Source organism: Meriones unguiculatus, chromosome 7 (assembly GCF_030254825.1).
Source record: "Meriones unguiculatus strain TT.TT164.6M chromosome 7, Bangor_MerUng_6.1, whole genome shotgun sequence".
In the NCBI taxonomy this organism is placed as follows: Eukaryota; Metazoa; Chordata; class Mammalia; order Rodentia; family Muridae; genus Meriones; species Meriones unguiculatus.
The window spans coordinates 5,150,612-5,175,523 of NC_083355.1; the positions used below are offsets into that span (position 1 = coordinate 5,150,612).

At 56.3% G+C, this 24,912-nt stretch overlaps 1 protein-coding gene across 4 annotated transcripts in view; it reads right to left on the bottom strand.

The window, feature by feature from the left end:
* The window catches only part of Septin9 (septin 9), a 151,367-nt gene that overhangs the window by 43,886 nt on the left and 82,569 nt on the right, over positions 1-24,912 (bottom strand). For all 4 annotated transcript variants that reach the window (XM_021640385.2, XM_021640400.2, XM_021640393.2 and 1 more), the window contains one exon: positions 19,912-20,553. In XM_021640385.2, the coding sequence (XP_021496060.1) occupies positions 19,912-20,553 (642 nt within the window). The remainder of the gene's footprint in view (positions 1-19,911; positions 20,554-24,912) is intronic.

Genomic DNA, 24,912 nt, shown 5'->3' on the forward strand with positions numbered 1-24,912 from the left:
GAAGAACCTGGCCCACTGCAGAGCAGAGCAGCAAGGTGGGACTCCCCTAGCCAGGGTCTTGCTCTGGATATCCACGCAGGATAGCGGACACCGGTCAATCCTGGCCCAGAACCCACGGCCTCTGCTGAAAACATCCTACTTGCTTCCAAGTTGAGCAGAAAGAACAGAAGGAATGTCACCAGGTGACACTGTGAACACTGGGGAGAAGCTGGGAGCTCGAATTTGTTTAAAAATTTAAAAAAATCCTGCTAGGAGTGCCATGCACTCCTAAATCCAGCATCTGGGGAGGGGAGGCAAGAGGACCAAGAGTTCGAGGCCAGCCCGGGGCTAGGAGAGAACCTATTTAAAACAGCAACAACAAAAAAGAAAAGAAACAAACAAACATAAAATTCAAGTTTAAAAATCTAAGCCGGGTATGGTAGTGCATGTCTGTAATCCCAGCACTTAGGAGGCAGGGGCAGGAGAACCACCATAAGCTCAAAGCCAGTCAGTGTAGAAGCAGGAATATCAGAAGTTCAAGGCCAGCCTGGGTGACATGAAAACCTATCTCAAATTTAAAAAAAAAAAGGATTAAAAATCCTGATGAGTGTGATGGTATATATTTGCATCCTTAGAGCATTTGGAAGGCTGAGACAGGAGAATTGCCTTGAGTCTGAGGCCAGCCTCGTCCATGGAGTGTTGTCTCAAAAAAAAAAAAAAAAATCATAAAAGAAGGAGCTTTCCACGGAGAAGACAGCACCCCCAGCAGCCCTGGCGTCTGTCCCCGGCCTTGCCGGCAAAAAGCAGATGGCCACAAGCAGTGCTGGCAGGGCCAGGCTGGCTAGAGCCTTCCCCGGCAGCTCTGTGAGGCGGGAATCACTCACTCCTCAGAACCAGCCTGGAGCCAAGAGCTCAGTGTGGAGCAGGCGCCACGGAGGTCCCCTTCCCGATTCCAACAGGGCCACCGCTGGCTGCGAAGAACACTGGGGTTCAGCCAGGGTTTGTGTCAGTGTGCTCCACAGCCTGCTGGGGTTCCTCTACCCAGGCAGGCGTGACCACCCCGAGAAAAATGCAGGCATGGCGGGAGCCCCAGGGTGGAGGGGGGGCAGGCTGTCCAAGGCAGATCTGTGGCGTCATCTCGGTCAAGCCTTCCAGGGACGCTAGTTCTGTGGCAGGAAAGGATAGGACGGCCTCAGTCCTGGGTAAGGCCTGCAGAGTTCAGCCCGGAGCTGATCAGAATGCTCAGGTACACCAAACAGGTAAGTTGAGATCCAAATCCTGCCCGGCGAGTGCAGGTGACCAGACTCTGGGTGCTCTGTGGCCCAAGACTCCATAGTGGAACCAGGACAGAGCGTGACAGCAGAGCCAGCATTGCCCAGGCAGGTACTGCATAGGAATGCCAATCGAGCGGCTTAGGTACCTAGCCACCGTCTTCCCCTCACCCCGGCAAACAGTGCCCATCCACAGCAGGAGCCTCCGAACCCTCCACAGTGTCGGACCAGGGACAAGAACTGACCCAGTGGCAGGAACACACTGGATTCACCGTGCCTGCCAGGCATGGCGTGTGGTGAGGTGGGCTCCTGTAATCCCAGCACGTGGGAGGCAGAGGCAGAAGGACCACCATCAGCTCCAAGCCAGTTCGGTGTCTGTAACATGCCCATATCCAACTACACATCAAAAGTGGAGGAAGCTAAGGCTGGTGGCCCTGCAGCCCAAGCGCTGGAGACAGAACTACTCCCCAAAGTCGTTCTCTGACGCCCATGTGTGCACCCCACACACACAGGGAGGTAAGTGTGAAGACACACACACGCCCGTGGTCACAATCCAGGCAAGGCAGCACGCACCTGTTAACCCCAGCACTCAGCCGGGGAAGCAGCTTCCCAAGTACAGGGGTTCGCACCAGACTGGCCCCCGAAGCAGTCCCCATGGCTCTCCCCACCCCCACTCATGACCTAGGGGCTGCTGCCGGGACACGGTCCACCCACAGACCCCTCACACACAGTGTGGTTCCCACCGGCGGCCTGTGCCAGGGTTTGCTCGCATACGCCCAGGTAAGCACAGCCTCTCTTTACGCCCTGGCACTGACCCCCGGCAATCCCTCACGGCCCTAGCTGCTTAGCTCCCTGCAGGGCCCCTCCGCTGCTGTCTCTCTAACTGTAAGTGCGCGAACCTGCCGCTTCTGCCAGGGTGCCCTCTCTGAGTACTTCTTCAGGTGCCTGCAGCACTCTCTGCCCCACACAGTCAGTGGGCCTTCACAGAGCATGCATGGCAAGTCAGTAGCCCCTGACCCCATAGAGGGCGCGTGAAAAACAAATGGTGTACTGGCTGGAGGCAGGGGCGGGGCATTGGAGGCCACGGCAGTGAAGGCAGCACCAGAGCGAGGCAGCCAAGAAAAGGAGCCTCGTGTCCCCAGCAAGGAGCAGGCACCGAGAACACCCAGGGTGAAGGCGAGCCTTTGTGTCCCTGGAGGCACCCCAGTCACTGTGCACAGAGGAGTGGCCTTGGCAGAATGGTGACACCACGACACACTGCCAGGGGGCGCCCTCACACAAGCCACCCTGGGATAGCTTTCCTGGGGCTGCAGTGCAGCGGGGCAGACTGCAGGGGGCGGTGTGGGGTGCGACAGTCACACACAGATTCGGGATCTGCTTGGGAAACAGCTTTAGGGTCTCACAGGCCAGCGGGGCCAGGAGTTGCCTCCTGTTCAGCCCTACTCAGCCCGTGCCCGGGGAGGGCTGGGCCTTACACAGAAGGGTTTCAAGCTGGCTGGCGACGAGGATAAGTCCACACCACAAGACGAGGGGGTCACAGCAAAGGACCCGGAGTCCAGCCTGCACCACGGAGACTTCCGGAGCTGCTGGCCGGCTTCCCACGCAGCTGGTTTTCCTGGGAGGCCGGCCCTGTAGACTCGGTCCCCGGCCAGCATGACCTCCCACAGCTGGGCCCTTCTTCCCATGCTTGGGTCATGTGGTACAGGCCAGTGGGCCTGGGGAAGGGGGGCAGGCCACCGGAAACAGTTTGCTGACGGAGTAGGCCAGGGGAGAGCTTGCTTTGGCCCAGGTCCCACTGTGCATAGGCAAGCAGGAGCTCCTGGGTCACTCAGTCCCACACAGGTCCTGGTCACCCAACCCTTCTTACTAGGCTACTTCTATCCTGACAGACAAGGGGTCTGCACTCCCAGACACCCCACTTTCTCCTGAGCACTGAGCCAGCACCTCCCTCAGCACCTGGGCTCCAGAGGGACCCAGATTTCCACTGCCTCAGGGCTCTGCAAAGCACTCTGTTTTACTTATTTATTTAGAAACAAGGGTCTTATGTAGCCCAGGCTGGCCTCAGACTCACTGTAGTCAAGGATCAACCAGATTGTCCGTCTTCCTTTTTCCACTTCCCCAGTGCTGGGACTATGGGCTCGGACACAGCTGATACTGCCCTGGGGACTGCGTCCAGGGCCTTTGGCATGGCAGCAAGCAGTCTACCAACCAAACCGCAGCCATCCAGAAAACTTGCTGGTGCAAAGTGATTTCCAGCAACGCCTCTCACCGGATTCTTCCCAAAGTCTTATGAGGGAGGAAGACGCCAGTCAACCCATTTTATAGACACATCAACTGAGTCATAAAGAGACTAAACGCTTACAGAGTCAGAAGAAAATACGGCTGACCGTGTCCTGACTGGCAGGGCTCAAGTCAGCCCTGGGAATATGGGGTGGGGTGGGGTGAGGCACAGACGAGGGTCCTAAGCAGAACGAGAGACACAAAGGAGCAGAAACAGAGTTCCGTAACCAGCCTCACATCACAGTGCCACGGAGCTACATCTGCAAGGTCCGACTGTTCAATCAACCGTTCCCTGAGCCTCTGCCTCAGCTCTCTTGAGGGGCCACGGGAGTGAGGCTACCCTCGCTGGAGTATCCGCAGATTCCCTCCTGTTGGGCCAGGGAGGCTAAGCAGAGGCTACCCCCTCATGCAGCATGAAAACCACACGCCTCTTCCCTGCCAGCTGAGGCTTGGAGCCGAACACTCCAAGCTGTGTGGCCTGGAGCCGGTGACTCACTCTCTCTCTCTGCGCTTTCTCTTCAACAACAACCTAGCTCTCAGAACAAGTAAGAACACAGCAAGTGCTCAGAATTAATGAGCCATCGGTGCCACTGAGGGTGAGAGGACAGCCGCCGAGCAGAGCCGTCCCCCACAATGGAAACACATCTCTTAGCCCCAAGCGCGGCAGTGTCAGGGCCAGCTTCTCCTGGGCTGGGCTGGGCTGGGCTCAGGCCCTCACCAACCTCCTGAAGACGTCATGCTGGCACCTGCTTCTGAAACACATGTTTGGACTTTCCAAACCATTTGTCCCTCCCTCTGACCTTCCCCCACGCTTTCTTACTCATTCTCTCCTTTCACGGCTCTTCAAAAACAAATCTCGGAGGCCAAATGTGTCAGCCGGCTCCTTGGAAGGGTGTCTGCAGAGAGGACGGGAGGCCACGAGGGGCAGGAGAAATCACTCAGGGGGTCCTCAGGGGCTCGGGGCACAGAGTCAGGGGTGAGGGGGAATGCTGAGATGGGTTACTGCAAATGGGCAGGGTCCTCCTCTATGCCCACACACCATAAAGACCCAGCCCCCCCCCAACATTGACTTTGGGGTGCCACAGAGCAACTCCAAGCCTCACAGCCCCGTCAGGCACTTTGTTTCTAGAGATGGGGTCTCTCACTGGCCTGGGTTCGCCAAGTAGGCTTGGCTGGCTAGCCATGGAGCCCCAAGGATCTCCCTGCCTCTGCCTCCCCCGTGCCACCATGCTCGGCTTTTTACATTGGCTTCTGGGAAGTGAACTCAGGTCCTGGTCATGTGTGTCACCAGCCTGGCACAGAGGTTGCTGTGTTGGTGAAAGACCATGCTCCTGACAAGCAGCAGGGGAGAAGGGCGAGCGGCCTGGTCCTGCCAAGTGGAGACACAGCATGGCCGTTAGCACTCGGGTCTCCCACCGCAGTCAGCACTGGACCAGAGGGAAAGGGGAGAGCCGGGAGGTAAGCAGAGCCAGGAGACAGCAGAGCTCAGGGCACTTTCTCTGCATGCTGAGGTGTCCGTGGAAACCATCTGACAAGAGCTTTCCCTGAGAGACTAGTTGTCAGCACAGACTCCAAAGCAAAGGAAGCCGGGAGGACAGATAGCTTCCCTGTGTTGTGGGCTGTGGGCAGGTGACTGAAGTTCTTTGGGCCTTGACTACCTGACCTGGAAAATGACCGGAGTCAGGGGACAGGGTCCCTTTCCTGGGCCTTGCCTTCCCATCTGTCAGTGCCAGGCCTGGCTTCGGGGAACAGCAGACCCAGCGTAAGGACAGATTTTTCTAAATTCTCCAGGCCTCTTCCTCTCACCCAAAGCCTGCCCCACTCTCGACTCCTCCAGCACACAGCTCTGGAGGCCTGCTCAAGCCCTGGGCCTGGACATGAGGAGACAAGGCAAGGGGCTCCCCTCCCAGTCCCGTGGGCCACATCAGCTGGCCGACCTCCTAGGAAGCAGGATGCGGGCTACTGTGCTGGCTGCCCTATCTGGCTCCAAGACAGAGGGATGACAAGGCTCTGCCTGTCTCTGCACCTGAGGCTCCTGGGGTGGCCACCAAGGGTCCCAGGAGGCCCAGGAGAACTGGGTGCTGCTCAAGGCAAAGCACAGCCAGCACTGGAGCTCACTCCCAGAAAGACTGAAAGAAAGTGTCCTGGGGTTCATAGGACCCTAGGCCTGAGCAACTGGATTGTGAAATGGACATGCCTCCCCTGGAGGTCAGACACTGTGCCCTGGCATGGTTTCAGGAGATGCCGGAGACAGAGGGAGGCCAAGGTATGCAATCTTACACACTTGCTGTCCACCTCCTCCCTGGTCTTCACACTCAGTACGTTCCAACCAGAATGTGGCCTATCCCATTCCTGGGATAACCGATGAACCCCGAGTGAGCAAGGTCCACCCTGAACAGGAAGGCACTGTATGCTGGACATGTAAAACTACCCAGCAGAGTCCCAGGCAGGACAGTACGGGGTCACGCTGCTCACCCAGAAGCCAGGACGCCTTTCCCACCCAGCCCGACAGCTCCTGCTCCTTATTCCACAGTGACAGCCCATACTGCTGCTCCAGCCTCATCCTATCCCAGGGCGGCAAGGGTGAAAAGTTCTACCTGCTTACTGGCCCACACTGCCTGCCATCCGCCCCCCTAGGGCAGCTCAGCGGTCAGGCTCCCCACCTGTCAGTAAGCAAGCATGGAAGCTCTCTGGGCCTCCCGGCTGCTGGATCTGTAAAACAAGCCACGTGGCAGGATGGGGGGTGGGGGGCATGGAGTTAGGATGGTTAGTTACCAACTTTTCCAGCCACCTGAGATAAGGGCTTGGGGGCCTGGGAAGATCAGGAAAGCCCTCCAACTCCTAAGGCTTGAGGGCTAGGGAAGCCCAGGGGCCAGCCAGTGTTACAGGAAAAAGAGAAAAGGGAAGCTGACTGCGACTCTCAGACAGACAAACAGTTAAGCAGCCAGAGATCAGGAGGACCCTGACAGAAGTCTATATACACCCCAGGGAAGACTCCCCAAAAGCACCCTGGGCTGAGAACCTCCAGAACGCCAGCTCAGATGATCGCCCACCAATAGAACCCAGTGTGCCCACGACTCAGGTACAGGCTGGGAAGTCTTTGCTGAGAATGTGATGTACCAAGGCCGTTGGAGCAGAAAATCTCAAGAGTGCATTTAAATGAGCCAGGCCTTGGCCAGGGGCAGGCAAACTTCCTGCTCCCCAGGACCTCAGGGTGGGTGCTCTTCCAAAACACTGGCCTGGGCTGTGACCCCCACCCCAATAGAAGGTCCCCTAACAGGCTGGGTAAGTAGCCCTAGCCAGGCAGGGTTGTGGATCCCAGGGTGGCCCTGACCCTATAGCCAGACCCTCCTTGGAGACAGTAAGGAAGGGCCCTGGCCTTCCTCCAAGGTGGCAGGATCTCTGGGGAGGAGGACCCCCCACGGTGGATAATCACGTGGTGGTCTGCCACGCCAATGCACAGGTGTGGAGGAAGGTCCAGAGAGGGGATTAAGGGACCACTTTCCCCAGCTAAGGCCGTGGCTCCTCCTCCATCTCCTCCCCAGCCTCACCCCATCCCGGAAAGCTGCTGCACAGGCAGGCTTGCCTCCCACAGCAATACATCCTCGCGCTGAGGTTACCTGCCGGCTGTGAGGAGCCCCGGGGGCTGGGTTTCCTGAAACCAGGGTGGTCAGTAGAGTTGTGTGGGGCCTCGCTCTGGCGCACCTCAACCCTCTGTAACCGGAGCCAGCTGTGACAAGAACCTGTTCTGACCCCCCAGCCCCCCCTCCCCCAGTCATCAGATAAGCATTAGTCAGCGGAACTGCAGGGAGCCAGCCTAAAGAGGCCTCAAGACAGAATGAGCCAGCAGCGGGGACCTTCCTCAGCCATCATTCCCAGAGTGGAAATACAGACACTTCCTCAGCCATGGCGGGGCAGAGGGAAGCCAGCAGGGGTCAGCCTGCTGCTGACGGAAGCCTGTCACCCTTCCAGCTGGGTCCCTTTGGTGTGGGCATGAGGACACAGCAGAGAGCAGCTGGGGGTGCCACAACACTCACCTAAAAGGCACGGGGGAAGGGGGACATTGAGACGGAAGAACTCCAGGGTTACTGGCCAGAGTTCAGGTTCTCCAGGTTCAGTACTCCAGGTTCAGTGAGAACAGCCCTCCCCAAAAATAAGGTAGATAATTACAGAGAAAGATACAAACAAGGACTTGTGCATGCATGAATGTGCACACCAGCACACACATACAGGCATGTACACACATGTACATACTCCAGGACTTCCCGTCTTTGGTAGAACAGGAGATTTAAAGAGGACCTGTCCTGACGCTGGGCGTGGGAAGATCCACTACAGTCGGGGGCCCTTGCTGTGAACTGTACCCCACTCCATCTCCTCCCCCTGCCCAGTTCTTAGCTTATCGTTCCACAGGGCTCAGGCTGCCATGGCAGGGGTGGGCCTACCTGGAGCCCTGAGAGGCAGAAGAGAGGGGCCGGAGCAGCCACTGTGTCCAGTTTGTCCTAGCTGTCAGCACAGATCAAAAGCAGCCGGCGCACCAAGACTTGGTGCAACTGGGGAAGCAGGGCCACGTGGGGCTCAGGGGTAGCGGGGGCGCGTGGGGCTGCCTGCCCGGGGAGCTCAAAAAAGCCCTTTGGCCAGCTCAGGGCCCCAGAGCAGCAGTGGCTTTGGCAGGGCAGCTAGGGGCTTTGATGGGATTAGAGGGATCCTCAGGCCTTGGAGGCTTGTCGGTCCAGAGCGGAGGCCAGGGGACTCTCCAAGAGTATTGAAAACCTGTCAAGAGGCCAGGCGCAGGCAGAGCTGTCTTCCTCGCCTCTGTGCCCCGGGTCCTGGATGCCACTAGCGCCACTCCCCCATCCACCCTGGAGGTGGAGTCTCAGCAACCAAGCTTGTCACTGGTACTCACCGATGGAGCACTGATCATCTCTAACCTCACTGGCCAACAACCTGGGCAGCAGGTGAGGAAAGAGCTCAGATCTTGGCCATTTAAGATGTTCTAGGGTAGCAGACAACAGGGGGTGATCAGTGCAAACCCGCCCGGGAGCTCAGTCATGAACAGACATATGTACATATGACAGGAATTGCTTGCAAATAAAAACAATGGCGCCGGAGCAGAGACAACAGCCTCGAACCTGGCAGGAAGTCTGGAATCACTCCAACGTCCATCAGAAGCATGCTCACCTCCTGCATATACTAAGATCCATGACTCTTCTGGCATCCATGCTTTATCCGTGGTCAAAGCTGCCCCTCACTATGCCACAGGCGCAGAGAAGAGCCCCGACACCACCACCATCTACCAAGCGCTTAGCATACGCAGCTCAGCAGGCATCACCGTGCCCAGGCACTTCTCTATAGGTCCTCCCAACAACCTGGTGGGTGAGGAAACTGAGGCACCAAACTTAAGCCAGGAGTGTCAGGGCTAGAACTCAAGTGCAGCTTAACTGGCTTTTTGCTCTGTTCTGTTTTAGACAGTGTCTCATGTAGTCCAGGTTAGTCTTGATAGGTAGCTGAGGACGACGGCCATCATCAGTTCCTCCATTTCTCAATTGCTGGGATTACAGGCATGCACCACCCTGTCAGGTTTACGTGGTACTGGGGATGGGACCCAGGCCTTCATGCACACTAGGCAAGCGCTTTACCAACTGAGCGACCACCCTCTTACCCCCCCCCCCCAACTTCCACAGGGCTCTGAACTGCAGCTGTAATTCAAGTCATCTCCCAATGCCCTGGGAAGGCAGAGGCAGCAGGGTACTTGCAGACAAGAAAACCAACGCAGAGAATGCCCAACTGGCTGAAGCCAAAAGGCTGAGTCAGTGGCTTTACGGATAGACTTAGCACAGGAGAATTAAAGGTAAGGGTTCCCCCCTTTTCATCTCCGGATGAGGCCACTAGGGATTCAAACATGAAGGGCTTCTGGGACCCCAAAATCAGAGGGCTCCACAGCATGGAGAGAGGGCGACTGGGGGGAGCCTGGGCACTGGGTGGGGGGAGGTGGCACTCTCAGGGCTGTGTTTCCTGTACTTCGCTTCAGGATACAGAGGGACTGTGCTGGACCAGACTGACTCACCCTCCCATACTCGGACACTGCCATATGGCAGCAGCCAATTCACAGGCTGCTGAGAAGCTCTGCTGGCTTCTCTCCCCAAGAGCCACTCAACTTCAAAGGCAAACTAGACCCCAAACCACAGTCTCTCTGGCCAGGGCCAGGACCCAGGAAGTATGGTGGAACCATGAGCATGCTGGGCTGGGGCTTGTGTCTAGATGACATTTTGAAATTTGTTCACTATAGCATATTTCATAGACTCATTTGTTACCAGCATGATTTCAGTTTTTGGAAATACCATGTTGGGGGATGGGGAGACAGATCAGTGGGGACAGCACACGCCAAACAAGCAGCACGCGCATTAAAAGCCAGGCATGGCAGCAGTGGCAAAGGCAGAAAGGATCCCCGTGGCTTGCTGGCCAGTCAGCAGTTAAATGCACTTAACTAGGTGAGTGCCAGGTTCAGAGAGACTCTGCCTCAAAAACAAGGTGGGGAGTGAGTGAGGAGGGCAGTGTCGACTTCTGCCCCCCCCACACACACACGCACGCACACAGTTATATTAACAGCTGAGGATGAAACTCAGTGGCATACACCTGACTCACACAAAGCCCTGAGCTCCATTCCAGTCCTAGGAGGAAAAACCAAAAAAAAAAAAAAAAAAAAAAAAAAAAAGACTTCATAAGACACCATTTGTCTGGATTCCCAAGTTCCAAACTCCGCCCACATACGTTCTGCACCGGCGCCTGTGCCTCAGTCATCTTGCGATGACCTCCAGATGTCCTTGGCACCCTCCAGCCTACACATCTGGAGCCCACCCCAAGGCTTACGCTGGTCCTGCCCACCTCACCATCCCCAGCCCAAAGGCCACAGCATGTGACCCCATGAATAAGGAAGCTTCAGGACAGGGAACCCCCAGGTGGAAAGTCCCAGCAGCGGGTAAAGAACAGAATGGCACCTTTTGTCGGGGTGGCAAACATTCTCTTAAATTGGCTGTGGAGGAAGGAGTGATGGGAAGCCATGTTTGATGCGAGTAACATGGTTCTGGGTGGGCGGCGGGTCTTCTGCATCATCAAGTCTGGACGTGACTGAAAGTCACGAAACTGTGTACACTGAAAAAGGTGAGGTTCCTGGGGAAGAGGCTTGGTGAATAAAGCGCTTTCTACCCAAGTGTGAGGATCAGAGTTGGCTGCTCAGCTACCTGTAATCTCAGCTCTTGGGAGTAGCTGGCTAGCTAGACCTGGAGAGCTCTAGGTTGGAAAGAGAGCCTGTCTCAATGTAGGAGGTGGAGAGAGATCAAGGAAGACACTGACACCAACTCTCACCTATGCATGCACGCACGCACCTATGCCCTGATGTAAAATGTATTTCTTCAGCTGCTTCCTGGAAGATTCCAGAAATCCCAAGACCTAGCATCCTGCCTTGACCTCTGCCCACCCCCAAGACAGTTTTTCTTTCCCATCATCCCTTCCTCCAAGGCTGCAACAATGAAGGATGTGTGGCCCTGCTTTCCAGGGTACTGGGCTCCTCTGCACACGTCCCTTTCAGACCTGACGTCACTCTCCAATAATGCACAGCTGTGCTTCAGAACAGAGGGGCATCAGCTGGTATGACACAGCCTGAACATGCCCCTCTGCAGACAGGACCACGGCAGGACGGATGCTGCAGGGAGCTAACCATCCCCTCGATACACCCTCCCCCAGAGGGTGCTAACACAACCCTCTCTGAATGGCCTGAGGGATTTCAAATAGGCGAGGGATCTGGGGCAGCAGAGGGTGCTGACCCCTCCTGCGGTCGCATCAGATGCTTATACTGCAATCCAGAAAAGCAGCAAGATTGTGAAGCAGCAACAAAAATAAAAATTTTAAAAGATTTATTTATTTATTTTACATGTGGGTGCTCTACCTAAATGTACACCTGCATGCCAGAAGAGGGCGTCAGATCCTAGTATAGATGGTTGTGGGCCACCGTGTGGGTGCTGGGAATTGAACCCCCTGGAAGAGCAGCCGAGGCTCTTAACCGCGGAGCCATCTCTCCGGCCCAACAAAAATAATGTTATGGTTGGGGTCACCACAACATGAGGAACTGTATTAAAGGGTTACAGCATTAGGAAGGTTGAGAACCGCTGATCTAGGGGGAAACTGGGGTTTGGGGGTTCTGGTGAGATGACTGGGGCAGGGGCATGAAGGCTCCTCAGAGCTCACACTGAAAAACACGGTCATGTGTGTGTGTGACACCAACCCTGACAGCAGAGTGCAGGCGAGATGGCTCAGGCTCACAGCCACCTAGCCTGACCAAACAACAGAGCTTCCGGCTTCCTGAGAGACCATCTCAGGAGAATAACGCAGGAAAACACTGGACATCCTCCCCTGGGCTCCACATCTGGGCACGCATACAGGCCCATACCACAGACAAACATGCTTTTAAATTATTGTTGTTGTTGTTGTTTTGTGTGTGTGCGTGTGTGTGTGTGTGTGTGTGTGTGTGTGCGTGCGCGCGCGCGCATGTGGATTCTTTTCTTTTTGAGACAAGGTCTTCCCATGTAGCCTGGGCTGGCCTGGAATTCACTATGTAGCCCAAGCTAGCCTCAGATCCATGAGCCTCCTCTACCTCAGCCTCCCAAGGGTTACAGGCCTTCACTACACGCCCAGGTATACCATAACTGATTTCTTTCAGTGCTTGGGGTAAAAAGCGATTGTGCCTGCCTGGCCAGCCCCAGGCTACCAGGCTACATCTCAGCCCCAAAAAGTAAGTTTTGAAGAGTCTCTCCAAACTCCAGGCCATGGAAAATAACTTTGAGTGGGTTTTTTTTTTTTTTCAATACTAGACGCCCACAAAAGTATCAGCCCCAGATGGTTTCACTAGTGAGTTCCTTAAAAGATTTAACAAAGACAGGATTGTGTTGCTGTGAAAGTGTTCCAGAAGAGAGAGGAAGAAAGAAACACATCCAGCGTGTTTTTGCTAAGCCAGCACAGCGCTGTCACCAAAAACACAAAAATAGCTCAGCTCACGCCCCATGCTGCAGAGCCAGCTCACAGTGCATCCGAGCAAAAAAAAAAAAAAAGGGGGGGGAACAAACCAAAACAACAACGACAACAAAACAAAAAACCCAGGTGCCACCATGCTGCTTAAACCGAAATAAATTACAGCAGACTAACAGCCTCGACACATAAAAATAAAACCACAGAAACATTAGAAGAAAACATGAGTGAAGCTCTTGTCTATAACTCTAGAATGCAGCAGGACAGGAAACCCAAAAGCTCAAAGCAAAAGCAGAAGCCTGACAAGGGAAGCCTCGGATTTTCTGTTTGGAAGAACACCCTGTAGAGGGCGGGGGCACCTTACCCCTCGAACCAGACACAACCAAGGTCAGAAGAACCTTTGTAACGGGAAGCTGCCTAGCACAAAGGTACACACCCACCGGGCAACGCCTACTCCCTCGGCGGGAGGGGAGGGGCGCACGCGCTCCCGTCTACTGTCACTAAAGAGTGCGGTGATGATGCACCAAGGGCTGGAGAGGTGAGAGAGAGCAAGCACTGCCCTTACTTGGGATCCGACCTAGGTCCCCAGCACCCGTGTCAGCGGCTCACACCTGCCAGCACCAGGGAATGGGACGTCACCAGCCTCCCGTGGCGCCTGCACCCACATGTACATACCTACACAGAGACACACGCATAGACACACAATTTCAAATAACCAGAGTGAATTTTTAAACGCCGTGACTGCTTGAGGCTGATGTGGGAGTGGCAAACTTTAAGCCCACACTTCCTCTTGACACAGAAACTGCATTTCTGAGCTGCACATGGCAGCCACACGCAGGCAGGCATGCGTGCGCTTAAGCAAGCATGTATGCATGTGTGCACGCACACGTGAGTGAGGGCCCAGCTTCGATTCCTAGTGCTTGAAAAACAGAATGTGATAACAGTGGTTCGAGCTCACAACCTGCAGCCCTAGCTCCAGGGAATCCAAAACCTCTGGCCTCTAAGGACACCTGCACAAACATGCCCACACCCTCACACAGATGCACACGCATGCCCGTAAGTAAAGCAGTGATGCCACATGCCTTTAATCCCAGCACGCGGGAGACAGGCACACGTAGATCTCCGTGAGCTCGAGGCCAGCCCAGTCTACAGAGTCCCAGGATAGCCAGGCCTACAGAGTGAAAGTGTCTCAAAAAATAATAAAATAAAAAATTTTAAATTGAAAAAACTGGGTGAGGTGTGCACATGCCCAGGACAAGCAGGCTCTGGAGGCAGGAGGATCAGGTTGGTACCATCCTCTACTACACACTCGGCTCAGCAGCCTGTGATGCTGGAGTTAAGATCACATGCCTGGCAAGCATGAGGTGCTGGGTTCGAATCCCACCCCTGCAAAGAATGTGCCAAACCTTCCATGCTGAACAAGGCATGTAGTAGTCTAAACAGAAACAGCAAAGTTATCTTGGCTTCCTCTGCATTCTCAAGATGCCTGTAAAATAGAGACTTTTCCCCCCTTTTATTTTTGTTTATGACCATGTTAAGGATCCAACCCAAAGCCTCACGTGCTAATCTGGTACTCTACCACTGAGCCAACACCCCTGTCCGCCGACAGACTTTTTGACAAAATCTGCACACACGAAATTCCAAATGGCGACAGCATGCCCAGCTGTCAGCATGGCGACACTCTCTTGAGAGCAGCGGGGGAGGGAGGCAGCTTCCTTTTCTGGCTTTTTGGGAGCTATAGGATTTACGATCTAGCAGCGAGCAAGAAAGGCGGTTTGGAATATATAGCAAAAGGTGAATGGGAGAAGGTAGGAGCCAGGAAGTGAGACAGCGCCTGAGCACACCCGCCAGAAGGCCTGGAAAGTCTAGCGTTTCCTCTGTTCTGCATGCAAGGCACAGCTTCCTCCAGTAAGGGTAGGGCTCAGTGTTCACACACGTGTCCTGGGTGCCAGAGCCCACTCTCTGTCCTAATGAGGAATCACACCCACCCTGACCACAAGAAAAATGAGCCAGAAGGGAAGTCAGCAGGCCCAGGGCAGAGCAGAAAAAGGATCCCAGGCCCCAGAGAGTGCGGGAAGCCTGCCCGCGGTCCTTGCACACACTGCTTCCACATGAGCTGCTGTGAGCTATCAGAAGGGAGGGGAAGCCCAGGCCACTTCAGGTTCCAGGCACCGCAAGGCAAGCGGAAGGTGACTTCCCACCAGCAGCCAGGGCGTAGACTTTAGCCTGGGCCAGGTACGGCGCCGGCGGCCACAGGCTCCTTTCTCTCTCTGGGGGACAGAGAGAACAGGATCCCCACACAGGGACTCCCCTCGTGAGTTATTGGTCTTGGGGTAGAATGAGGCCATCAGAAGCAGGGGGGCAGGACAAAGGGCATGAGCTCCTGTCACCCCCAACTGCCTCCCAAGCCCACAGTTTATTAGTTTAGGGGGTTTTGTTTGCTTGTTTTGTAGGACTTTTAAATGTTTAATCTTAATTTATGTGTCATGTCTGGGTGGAGGCCAGGGCCACAGGATTCCTCTGATGCTGGTGTTAAAGGTGGCTGTGAGTGTCCTGATGCAGGTGCTGAGAACCAAACTCAGGTCCTCTGTAAGAGCAGAGTGTGTTCTCAACTGCTGGGCATCTCCCCAACTCCTTAAGAGTGTGTGTGTAAGCATGTATGCCTGTGATGTGTTTGTGTATGTGTGCATGCTATGTGTATGCGTGTGTGCTTAAGAAATCCAGGAGAGGGCGCAAGACCCCTTGGAAGTGGGATTACAGGAGGTCGTGAACCACCCAATATGGGTGCTGGAAACTGAAATTAGGGACTCCACAAAAGCAACAATTCTTTCTTTCTTCCTGGCTGTCCTGGGACTCACTCTGTAGGCGAGGCTGGCCTTGAACTCAGAGATCCACCAGCCTGTGCCTCCCAGGTGCAAGATTAAAAGTATGTGCCACCATGCCCAGCACCACGAACACTCTTAACCGCTGGGCTATCTCTCTGAACCTCCCACCCCCGCTGGCTTTATTGTTGAGGTGGGGTCACACGTGTCTCCGGCTGGACAGAACTGACCTCTTTGCTTCTACATCCCAAGCACTCTCAGTCTCACTTTTATTCCCTCCGATGCCCAGGGTTTACAGAGAACTGGAAGGAAGTCAGGTCTGGGGTCCCACTGTCCCTGGTCTGTTGACCACAGGAGGATGAAGGAGTCCCTGTAACTGGGAGAGGGACCTACCCTGTCCTCTGCAAGCCCTAGGGAAAGTCAACTCCCAGACTTGAGGCTCTGGAGACAGGGCCAGCCTGTGCCACGTGGCACTCTCCCTGGCTACCAGAGAAATCCAGGGGTTGCTCAGGGGCTGCCCACACCCAGGGTGTCAGCTGGGAGCACCGGTGCCCTCTCCTGCAGGGCTAAATGTGCCCTCTGTGCAGCCACACAGAGAGCATGGCTCTCTGCCCCGGGCCACCCTCAACAGCCATGGCACCATTCGGACCTTGGATCCCAGAGGCAGTCCAGGGCTCAGAGGCTGAGGATGCAGGCATGGCTCCTCCTTGGGCAACTGCTTCATGTAGGTGGGTGTGCCACGAGAGGGGCCAGGCTCAATCCGGAGCACCGCTGGGTGCTCAGAGCCTCAGCCACGGAACTGGAAGCATGGAACAGGACCCGTCCCCCAGGCAGGCGCGCCCCAGCTGTCTTCCTCTCTATTTAAGGTATTCCACAGCTGCTGGGCCGCGATCCGTGGAGAGGCCTGGCTCTCCCTCAGCACTGCGCCCTTGGCTCTGCAGACAACTGGGCGGCAGACAGCTGGGTAGGCGGCCAGGGAGGGACTCTGCCTGGATCCCAGAGCCAGGCTTTGTCTGCCTCCGCCTTGAAGGAGATGCCACTGGCCTGACCACTCTTTCACAGCCCTGCAGTTTTCTTACTTGGCCTAAGCGGGAACAGTCCGGGAGAACTCAGACTGAGCAGGCCCGTTCCTAGGAGGGAAAGACATCAAGTCCCAGAACAGGGTGACCGCTGTGGCAAGGAGCAGAGAGGGTCACGAGAGTGTGGTGGCCTGGTGGGAATGTCCCTTCTGCAGATGTGGCTGCAGTCCTTCAGAAGAAATGCAGGAGGCTCCTCAGGCCCCCTTCTCTGCTGGCCTCATGAAGCACGAGCCGGCTTCCACACGAGGCCTTGAGCAGCAGATGAGGAAACCCATCCCGAGGAAAGCCACCACCCACCGACAGTAGGGGGACCCGCACGGCCAACAGGGTGCCCTGCAGATACAAAGGCTGTCTGTGGAGCCCTCTGCAGAGGCTGGGTCATCTCCCCACCAGTTCTCATGGTGGTCTCCCGCTCTCCCACCGGACACCCTGACTTGCGGGGTGTGCTAAGTCCTCCCCAAGCTGGACCTGGGCTCAGACCCTTCTGTCCGCTCCTCTGTGACACCACAGGTGGCTTCAGGGAACCTGTGCCCTGATTAACCCCCTCAGTGCCACAATGGACTTGTAGTCCCACGGTCTGCATGGGGCCCCTCCCCTAGTCTGTCCCCAGGTCTGATGTAGACACACACCCAGGGACGCACAGGAAGTGGCCAGCCACCCCTCACAGGCACGGAGCCAGGGACCAGCCTTACTGACGGACAGCTTTAGAAACTGAGGCAGGCTGAGAAGCGGAGGTGACCCCTCAGGACAGAGGGCTCACGGGTGCAGCAGGGACACACCCAGGAACTCGGTGGGGCTTCCCGAGCACCAGAGAAGGCAGCGGAGCACGAGGAAGTGGAGAGCAAGTGCAGCACCCGCCTTATAAGGCAGTCTGGGGAGCTGCTGGCGTGGCCGTGGGCCAGAGTGGAGGCTGCAGGGGCTGAGCCAGCAGCCTGCCCTGGCTGGATCCCAGCACCACCCATCTGTGACAGCAGGAACCCAAGGTAGACTGGCAGAGCCTACGTCTCAGCAGCCAGCAAGCTCGGCTGGGCCCCCTCCTCAGCCATCTAGCCCCCTTTTCCCCCCACGGTACATCCTGAGGATGGCTCTCTACCTCTGCCCTACCCCTGGCCCTGCAGGTGCTTACAGCAGCCACCAAAATCCCCACCCCCATGTCCCCACCTGCCAGGTGCCACCATTATTTTGTCTTTATTTTACGTGTACAATTGCTTTGAATTCATGTATGTTGTGTGCCCCATGTGCACACCTGGGGCCCGCAGAGGTCAGAAGAGCACGTCAGACCCCTTCCACTTAGAGGTGGAGATGGTTGGAGCTACTGAGTGGGCGCTGGAACCAAACAAGGGCTCTTAACTTCTGTGCCTCCTCCCCGGCCTCCGCCTTTTGAGGGCAGGGTCTCTTGCCGGGATCTGGGCTGGCCTGCCCTGTGAGGCTGGCTGGTCAGCAATCTCCTGGCATCGTCCTGTCTCTACCTCCCCAGTGCTAAGGTGGTAAGCAATTATACACATAAAACAAAATAAGTATATCTAAAATTTAAAGACACAGAGCGGGGGCTGGAGAAATGGCTCAGAGGTTAGGAGCATGCCCACAAGGCAGATGGCAATTGTCTGTAACTCCAGTGCCAGGGGATCCATGGCACCAGGCACACACATGGTACACAGGTACATGCATGCAGGCAAAATGCCCAGAAAATAAATACATCTTAAAAAAAAAAAAACAAAAACAAAAAAAAACAAGGTGGATGCGTCCTGAGGAATGACACCAAGACTGACCTCTGGCATCCAGTCCCTCCCTCCTTCTCTCTCACCAACCTTTCTTCACCCTGACCTACAGAAGGCCTGCCTTCCCCAATAGCTTTCCACAGAGCTCTCTTCAGTGTTCACCCACCGCCTTCCCATAAGCCATCAAGGCAGAGGCTGTGCACTCATCCCCATGGCCCAGGCCCGGCCCAGCCCTGTGTGCAGTGTCTGAGCTGCTTCCTCAGAAGAAAAACAGCATCCTTCAGCAGACATCCCCCGCCCCGCCCCAGAACCAGGACCACCTTCGGTGCAGCCAGCACCAGCTGCGAGCACCAGCTGGGGAGCCTGGTGCAGCTGTCTTATCTCTGCGCACATCCTGTCTGACTCAGCAGCGTGCTCATCTCATCTCAGGAGGGAGGTGTATCGGGTGCCTCCCGAAGCCCCAGATCAATCAGGCGCTGTGGAGAAAAGGCAGGGCACTGGCCCCTCTACTCGACCACACCCAGGCCTTTGTATCCCCCACCTGAGGTGTTGATGCTGACTCGAGTTTGGAAGGACCCTTCAAAGGTTCATGAGCCCACAGCACTGACACCCTCAGAAGGCTGAGCCCAAGGTCCCCACCCCTCATCCCAGCCTGGTCCCAAGCCCACCAACCACTAGAGAGCCAAAGGATGGGGGCTTTACAAAGCTATGTGCATCACCACGATGCAAGCACTGTTTACAAGAGCCAAAACGGTGGGAGACAGCCAAGTTACACCAGTGGAGGAATCGATTCTACCTGAGGCTGGGACATGGCACATGTTTTAGAGGGAACCAAAGTCTGACATATATACGGTATGGGTGGACAGTGAGGCCGCTGTGCCGGAGAGAACAAGCAGGGCAAGTCAGACAGAAGACGCAGGGGCTGGGAGGTCCTGAGGTAAGGACGTGCAGAAAGATGTTTCTTGGGAAGCAGATTTCTGTTTGGGGTGTGGGAAGTTCCGGAAATCCCCGGAAGTGGTGGTACTTACGGCACGACCTGGATGCGGCGGCAGCACTAAGCTGCGGCAGCCAAAGTACCTCACGTGTGTTTCACTACAGTTAAAGGTGGCAATTAAAGGAGAGCAGCAGCCATCGTCACCCTGCGCCCTGACTGGCTGTGCCGCTGCCATCCCGCTTTCCCACCACGATGGCTCCGTCCTCTGGAGGCCTTCCCTTCCTTCGGCAGGTTGTCGGCTGTTTCTGCCTTGGTGAAGTTACTCATGTGGTGGGGAAGGCCAGATAGAGAGATGGAGAGACGAGAGGACTCCCGTGCGACCTCAGGGGGACCTACGTTCCTCCCCGCCATCCTCAGCTCTGGGCCTCCACCAGGCACTCAGGCTGCAACTCTTCTGTGTCTCAGAAGGTCCTCCCAGAGACCTAGCAATCACCAGAGCATGGCTTGTTCTGGCCCCACAGGAGCACACGTCTCCAGCACCAACCACTGCTCCCCAGCCACCCAGGCCTCACAGTTCCAGGATCACATGACAGAGCTCTGGCATTGGCCACCCACGGAGCTTGGTGCTTCAAAGGTACTCCTCCACTGCAGGCTCTTGCTGTGGGCCTGAGCCTTGGGACACAACTCTGCACATCCAGGCCTTTGCCCATCTATGCACTCATGCATGCAAACACTGGACTTCTTCCAAGAACCCCACAGCAAGGTCCCGTCCCAAGTACACTGCCTGAAGGCCCAACTCGGGGTACTCACCCTCCTGGTTCCGGTATGGGACCTCAGCCACAGGGGGGGGCCTGGGCTCCAGCCTGCTCTGCGGCTGAGACATCGGGGCCTCGGAGTTCTCCAGGGTCTGGGGCGGGAGCGGGCAGTTGGGTGCCTCGGCTGGCTTGGGCACCTGAATCTCTACCCTCTTGGGGGCGGCATCAGTGACAGGCACAGCAGGGATGTCGGGAACCTTGGAGACGGGGGCCTCCACCCTGCGGTGCGCTGACTCCTGGGGCTTGACAATGGTGATCTCCGTCCTCCGGGGGACAGGCTCTGGCGTCTTATGACCCAGGACTTCTGCCCTCTTAAGCCCGAACCGTGAGGCCCCGGCAGCTGAGCCTGCACTCTCCACCTGCTTGGAGGAGATGTCAATGGAGAGCTCGGTGCGGCGAGACATAGGCTCGGAAGCCTTGGGCCCTGCCAGCTCCACCCTCCGGAGGGAAGGCTTGGGGGAGCGCTGACTCAGGGAGTCTACGAGGCGGGCAGCGGGCTCTGAGTTCTTCACACCCAGGTCCTGGAATTTCTGGCTGGAGCTGGCCACCGTCGCCCGAAGCAGCGGGGTCTGGACCCTCCGGGGTGGCGTGGAGTTGGGTGGTTCAATCTCCTCAACTTCAAACGATCTCTTTAGAGCTGAAAGATAGAGAGGAGACGTGGATGTGGCGTGGACACTGGCAGAGGGACCCTGGCAGCCCACGGTGCTCTCTGTGTTAAAGAAGGGCAAAAATGGCAGACCACGGGGAGCGGGGAGATCCCAGCTACTTAGGAGGCCGAGGAAAGAGCTCAAGGTCAGGACCGGCCTGTGCTACAGACCAAATTCAGAGCCAGCATGGGTAACCCTGTGAGACCCGGTCATCGAAAGAGCGAGGGTCCATGGCAGAGTACTTGCCTACCATGCACAAAGGCCGGGGATCAACACCCAACCCAGTCAGACAGAGAGGTATGCTGGCTGGGATGCTACAGGGCTCACCAGGACGCCACCTCCCTTTCCCACAGACCAGCCCACTGTAGGACCTCCCGCAGCGTGCCCAACACTCAGACCACACAGCCCCGCCCCACAGCCTCCCACTCCAGGGACTTAGGGCTCTGCAGTTTCTCTTCTGTGGCTTTCCTCTCCTTCATCCTTTCCCTGCCTGACACACGCCCAGACGCCATCAACCAACAGAGCGCCGACAGCCAGAGTGGTGGCACCTGGTGACCACCCGCACCCGCCGGGCTATAAAGAATCTTATTCCTGGGACTGGAGAGATGGCTCAGACGGTGGGAGCAGTGGCCACTCTTGCAGAGGCCCCGGGTTCAAGTCCCAGCACCCACATGGTGGCTGACCCATAACTCCGGCTTCAAGGGATCTGATGCCCTCTTCTCACCTCCGCAGGCTCCTGCACGTGGTGCACAGATATTCACTCAGGCACACTAACATACACATAAAGTAAGTTTTTTCCGGGGGGGGGGGCGGTTGACTCCCTACCTGGCCAGTGTGTAAAGGCTCTCATGACCAAGACTGACAACACAGTAGTGGATACTGCACTTGGTAGCGGAGTCAGCAGTGGCCCCCACCAGCTGTCTGTCCCACAAGCACACGTCATTAAAAAAAAAAATGATAAATGTACTTTTAAGAAGCATACTATTCCCCTGGCAGGGGCGGGCTGAGAGGTGCCCGACAGCATGGAACCATAGCATCCGTCTCTGATTCAAAGGCTGGAACCCTCAACAACAGTCCCTAGGCTCAGTGCACGCCCACCGAGCGCCTCGGTCTTGGCCCTGTCCATCTGGCACTCCGGGCCGTGCAGCTCCCACCCCGTGTCTCCACTCAGCCACGTTGACACGGCCACTGGAGCCTGCTCCCAGGGGAGCAGCAGGGTGGTTGGTGGCTGGGAAGCCTCCATCCTCCTGTCTCTGCAGCTACCAGCTAAATGAGAAGCAGCTGTTTAGTTTAGCCAGGCGCAGAGCCGGAAGGGCCCACGTGGCAGGAACAGCCAACAGCTCTGGCTCTAGACAATGCAGGGTCTGAACCCAGCCCCGGAACCCAAATGCCACGGGACCCCATGGTGTTCTGCTCCTGCCCACAGCAGAAAGGACCAAGAGCTGGCCCAGCCCCCAGCAACAGCTCCAGGCCCGTAGGTACTGCCCCGCCTCCAGCCTTCTCCAAAGCCCTACTCTCCGGTCTACAGCACCGGACCTTCCTTGTGAAGGCTACGGGCTGGGACAGGGGTCACTCACTAAAGAACTCAGTCAGTAAAATGCTCCCGGAAGCCACATCTTCAAGAGCCAGGTGTGGGGCACACCCTTGTAAATCCAGCGCTGGGGAAGAGGAGCTTGGGAGATCCGTCTAATTAACGCAGCCTCCCAAGGAGTTCCAGGCCAAGGTGACCACGCACACAGGCTAGTGCTGTCAGAATTCCTTCCCTGGGAGACATAACAATGTCTCCTAAGGTCCCAACAACAAACTAAAATGCGATTCCAAAGTCCCCCCAGGGAACGAGTGAGTTCATTGGTCTTATTTACAGAGTCCGGGTGAGGGGTTGCCTGCAGGAGCATGGGTGACCCACAGCAGGCACACTAGACAGTTTTCACCCAGAATGAATGATGGTGTCCCCACAGCCACACAGATGGAGGCCCTCAGTGAGCCTGCCTTCCAGCCACCCTCAAGAGCAACTACAGCAGAACTGCTTACAAACGGCCAGGAGGAGTGGCTGGAACCTCAGGTCCTCATGAAAAGCATGTAAGAGAGCTGAAGACAGCTGCACCCGAAGGCCTCAGCCACCCATGGTCTCAAGGCCCCTAGGTCCCTTGGCTATCTCTACAATGTGCTAACACACAGGAAGAGCCTGCCTCAGCTCAGGACCTCCCCCGAGAGGTACCTGTCCTCCTCCTCAGAAGAAGAATCAGGTCCCAAGCCAGGCTCCTTCCAGCCTTCCCGCATCCCTCTCTGCCCACTGCCCCCACCCATCCACCCACGCAACAGGCTTCAGGGACTGTGCTCAAAACCAGGCACAGCCCACTCACAGCCCAGCCATAACCTCACTAGCTTCTAACAGCGTGGCCATGCGCTTCTAACTATGGCCATGGAGCCCAGAGGGTGGGCCGTGGGAGCAGGGAAGCATCGCCTTCATCCCCACCCAGTCCAGGAAGCCCCACTTTCTTCAAAGGTTATACAGTGGTTCAGAAAGCCCCCCCCCCCAAAAAAAGACCTGTACAAGGGCCAACCCCTCAGAACCTTGTGGGAAAGGGGTCTTCCATCTGTAATTAAGTTAAGAACATTTCGGATTTGGGACAGACACCAAGCAGTGTCCTTGAAAAAGAAAATACTTAAGATTATCTGCCGGCTAGAAGCCAGAGGGGATCTGAGTGACAGGCCACAGCTGCTGGGAAAGGCAGGAAGTAGCCTCCCTTTGGAGGGTTTGGACAAAACACAGCTTTGCTGACACCCAGAACTAAGAGAGAACGAATGAGTCCACCCTTGTCACCAGTCCCGCAGTATAGAGGACACAGGAACCCAGGAGAGGCTGAACTCGGAGTGGTGTGAGGTCATCAGGACATGGGTACACAGCAGCTCAATCGCAGGGCATCTGTCTATGGCCACGGAACCTTTGCAGATCTGAGACCCTGACCTGGGGACCTATCCGATCCCTGTAACTGGCTAGGGAGAGAACTGGCCTAGCACAGGCCCAAGCTAGTGCAACCAAAGGGCTGGTAGGGGGCACCCAGCTGAACCCCAAACACACTGAAACACACAGGGCCGAGCCATATGGGGAAGGTCTCCACACTGCCCCTGAGAGCTGGAGCCGTGCTATCAGCCCTCACAGCAGGAGGCGGCCACCTTGGCCCTTCTTTACCCAGTAAAGCTACAGAGGCCTGACCATCACCCCTAAGCCAGGCTCCGATCTCAGATCTCTGCGCCTCCTCGGCCTCCACAGTCCTAACTTGAACCACAGTCCGTGGAGGACTCCTGTGCCCCTGGCCCACTTCTGGGATTGCATCCGGGGAAATAACCAGAAGGTTTACGTACGAAGACACCTACATCAGCACGAACAGGGCAAACGCTGGAAACAATTCGGGTCTGCATGCCACAGTCCCGCAGACTCTTCAAAATCACGTCATGGAAGATGAGAAATGCCGTAAATATTAAGGGAAAATAGCCTGATCTTAAGGCGCACACGCAGGCCCTAACGCCCTGTCGCATGTGCACTCGCAGTTTGCCAGCACGTGGGCGCTTGCATCCACGATGGCAGTGGGTGTCCTAACCAACTCCCGCCCCAGCCTGACACCAGCGGTAAATACAGGTCACTGAGACTTCCAGGACCCCAGACTGAGGGTGAGAGTCACTGCCTCAAGCTCAGGATGAGGAGGAAGCTGAGTTCTCCCAAGCAGCCCCAGCTTTGTAAGCATGAGGACCTGGGTTCGGATCCCCAGAACCATGTGAAAACCAGGTGTGGTGGCCTGCATCCCTAATAACCCTACGAGGATGGGGCCACCAGCCAGCCCATCTAGCTGAAATGGCAAACTCCAGGTTCGGTCTCAAAAAAGAAAGAAGGTGGAGAAACAACTGAGAGGAACTCAGGCCTCCACATGTGTTCACACAGGTGGCCACATTCACCACACACCTACCACACCACAGACGTACCTTGATAGGAAAAACTCGGGTGGCTGCAGACGACTCTGCACAGGGTTCCAAGCTGCCATGCTAGAGAACACACACCTCCCAGCTCACCTCTTTCCCACCCGCTGCCCCTCACGCACCTGGCCTCAGCTGCTACACATAGAAAGAGGCCAGCGGCCTCCGTCCAGCTGTAAACACTCCCTTCCCCAGAACCTGTGGGGGGCCTACGCTGAGCAGCCCGGGTCTGGGCCTGTTTAAGGAGGAATGTGGCGAGCACAAGGGACCATTGTTAAGGCCCCTGGCTCTGACCGAAGGCTACAGGAACCTCTGAACCTCTCCAGGCTCCTGAAACCAGATCGAACACTTCCGGGTGCAGGGATGGCTTTGGGCCT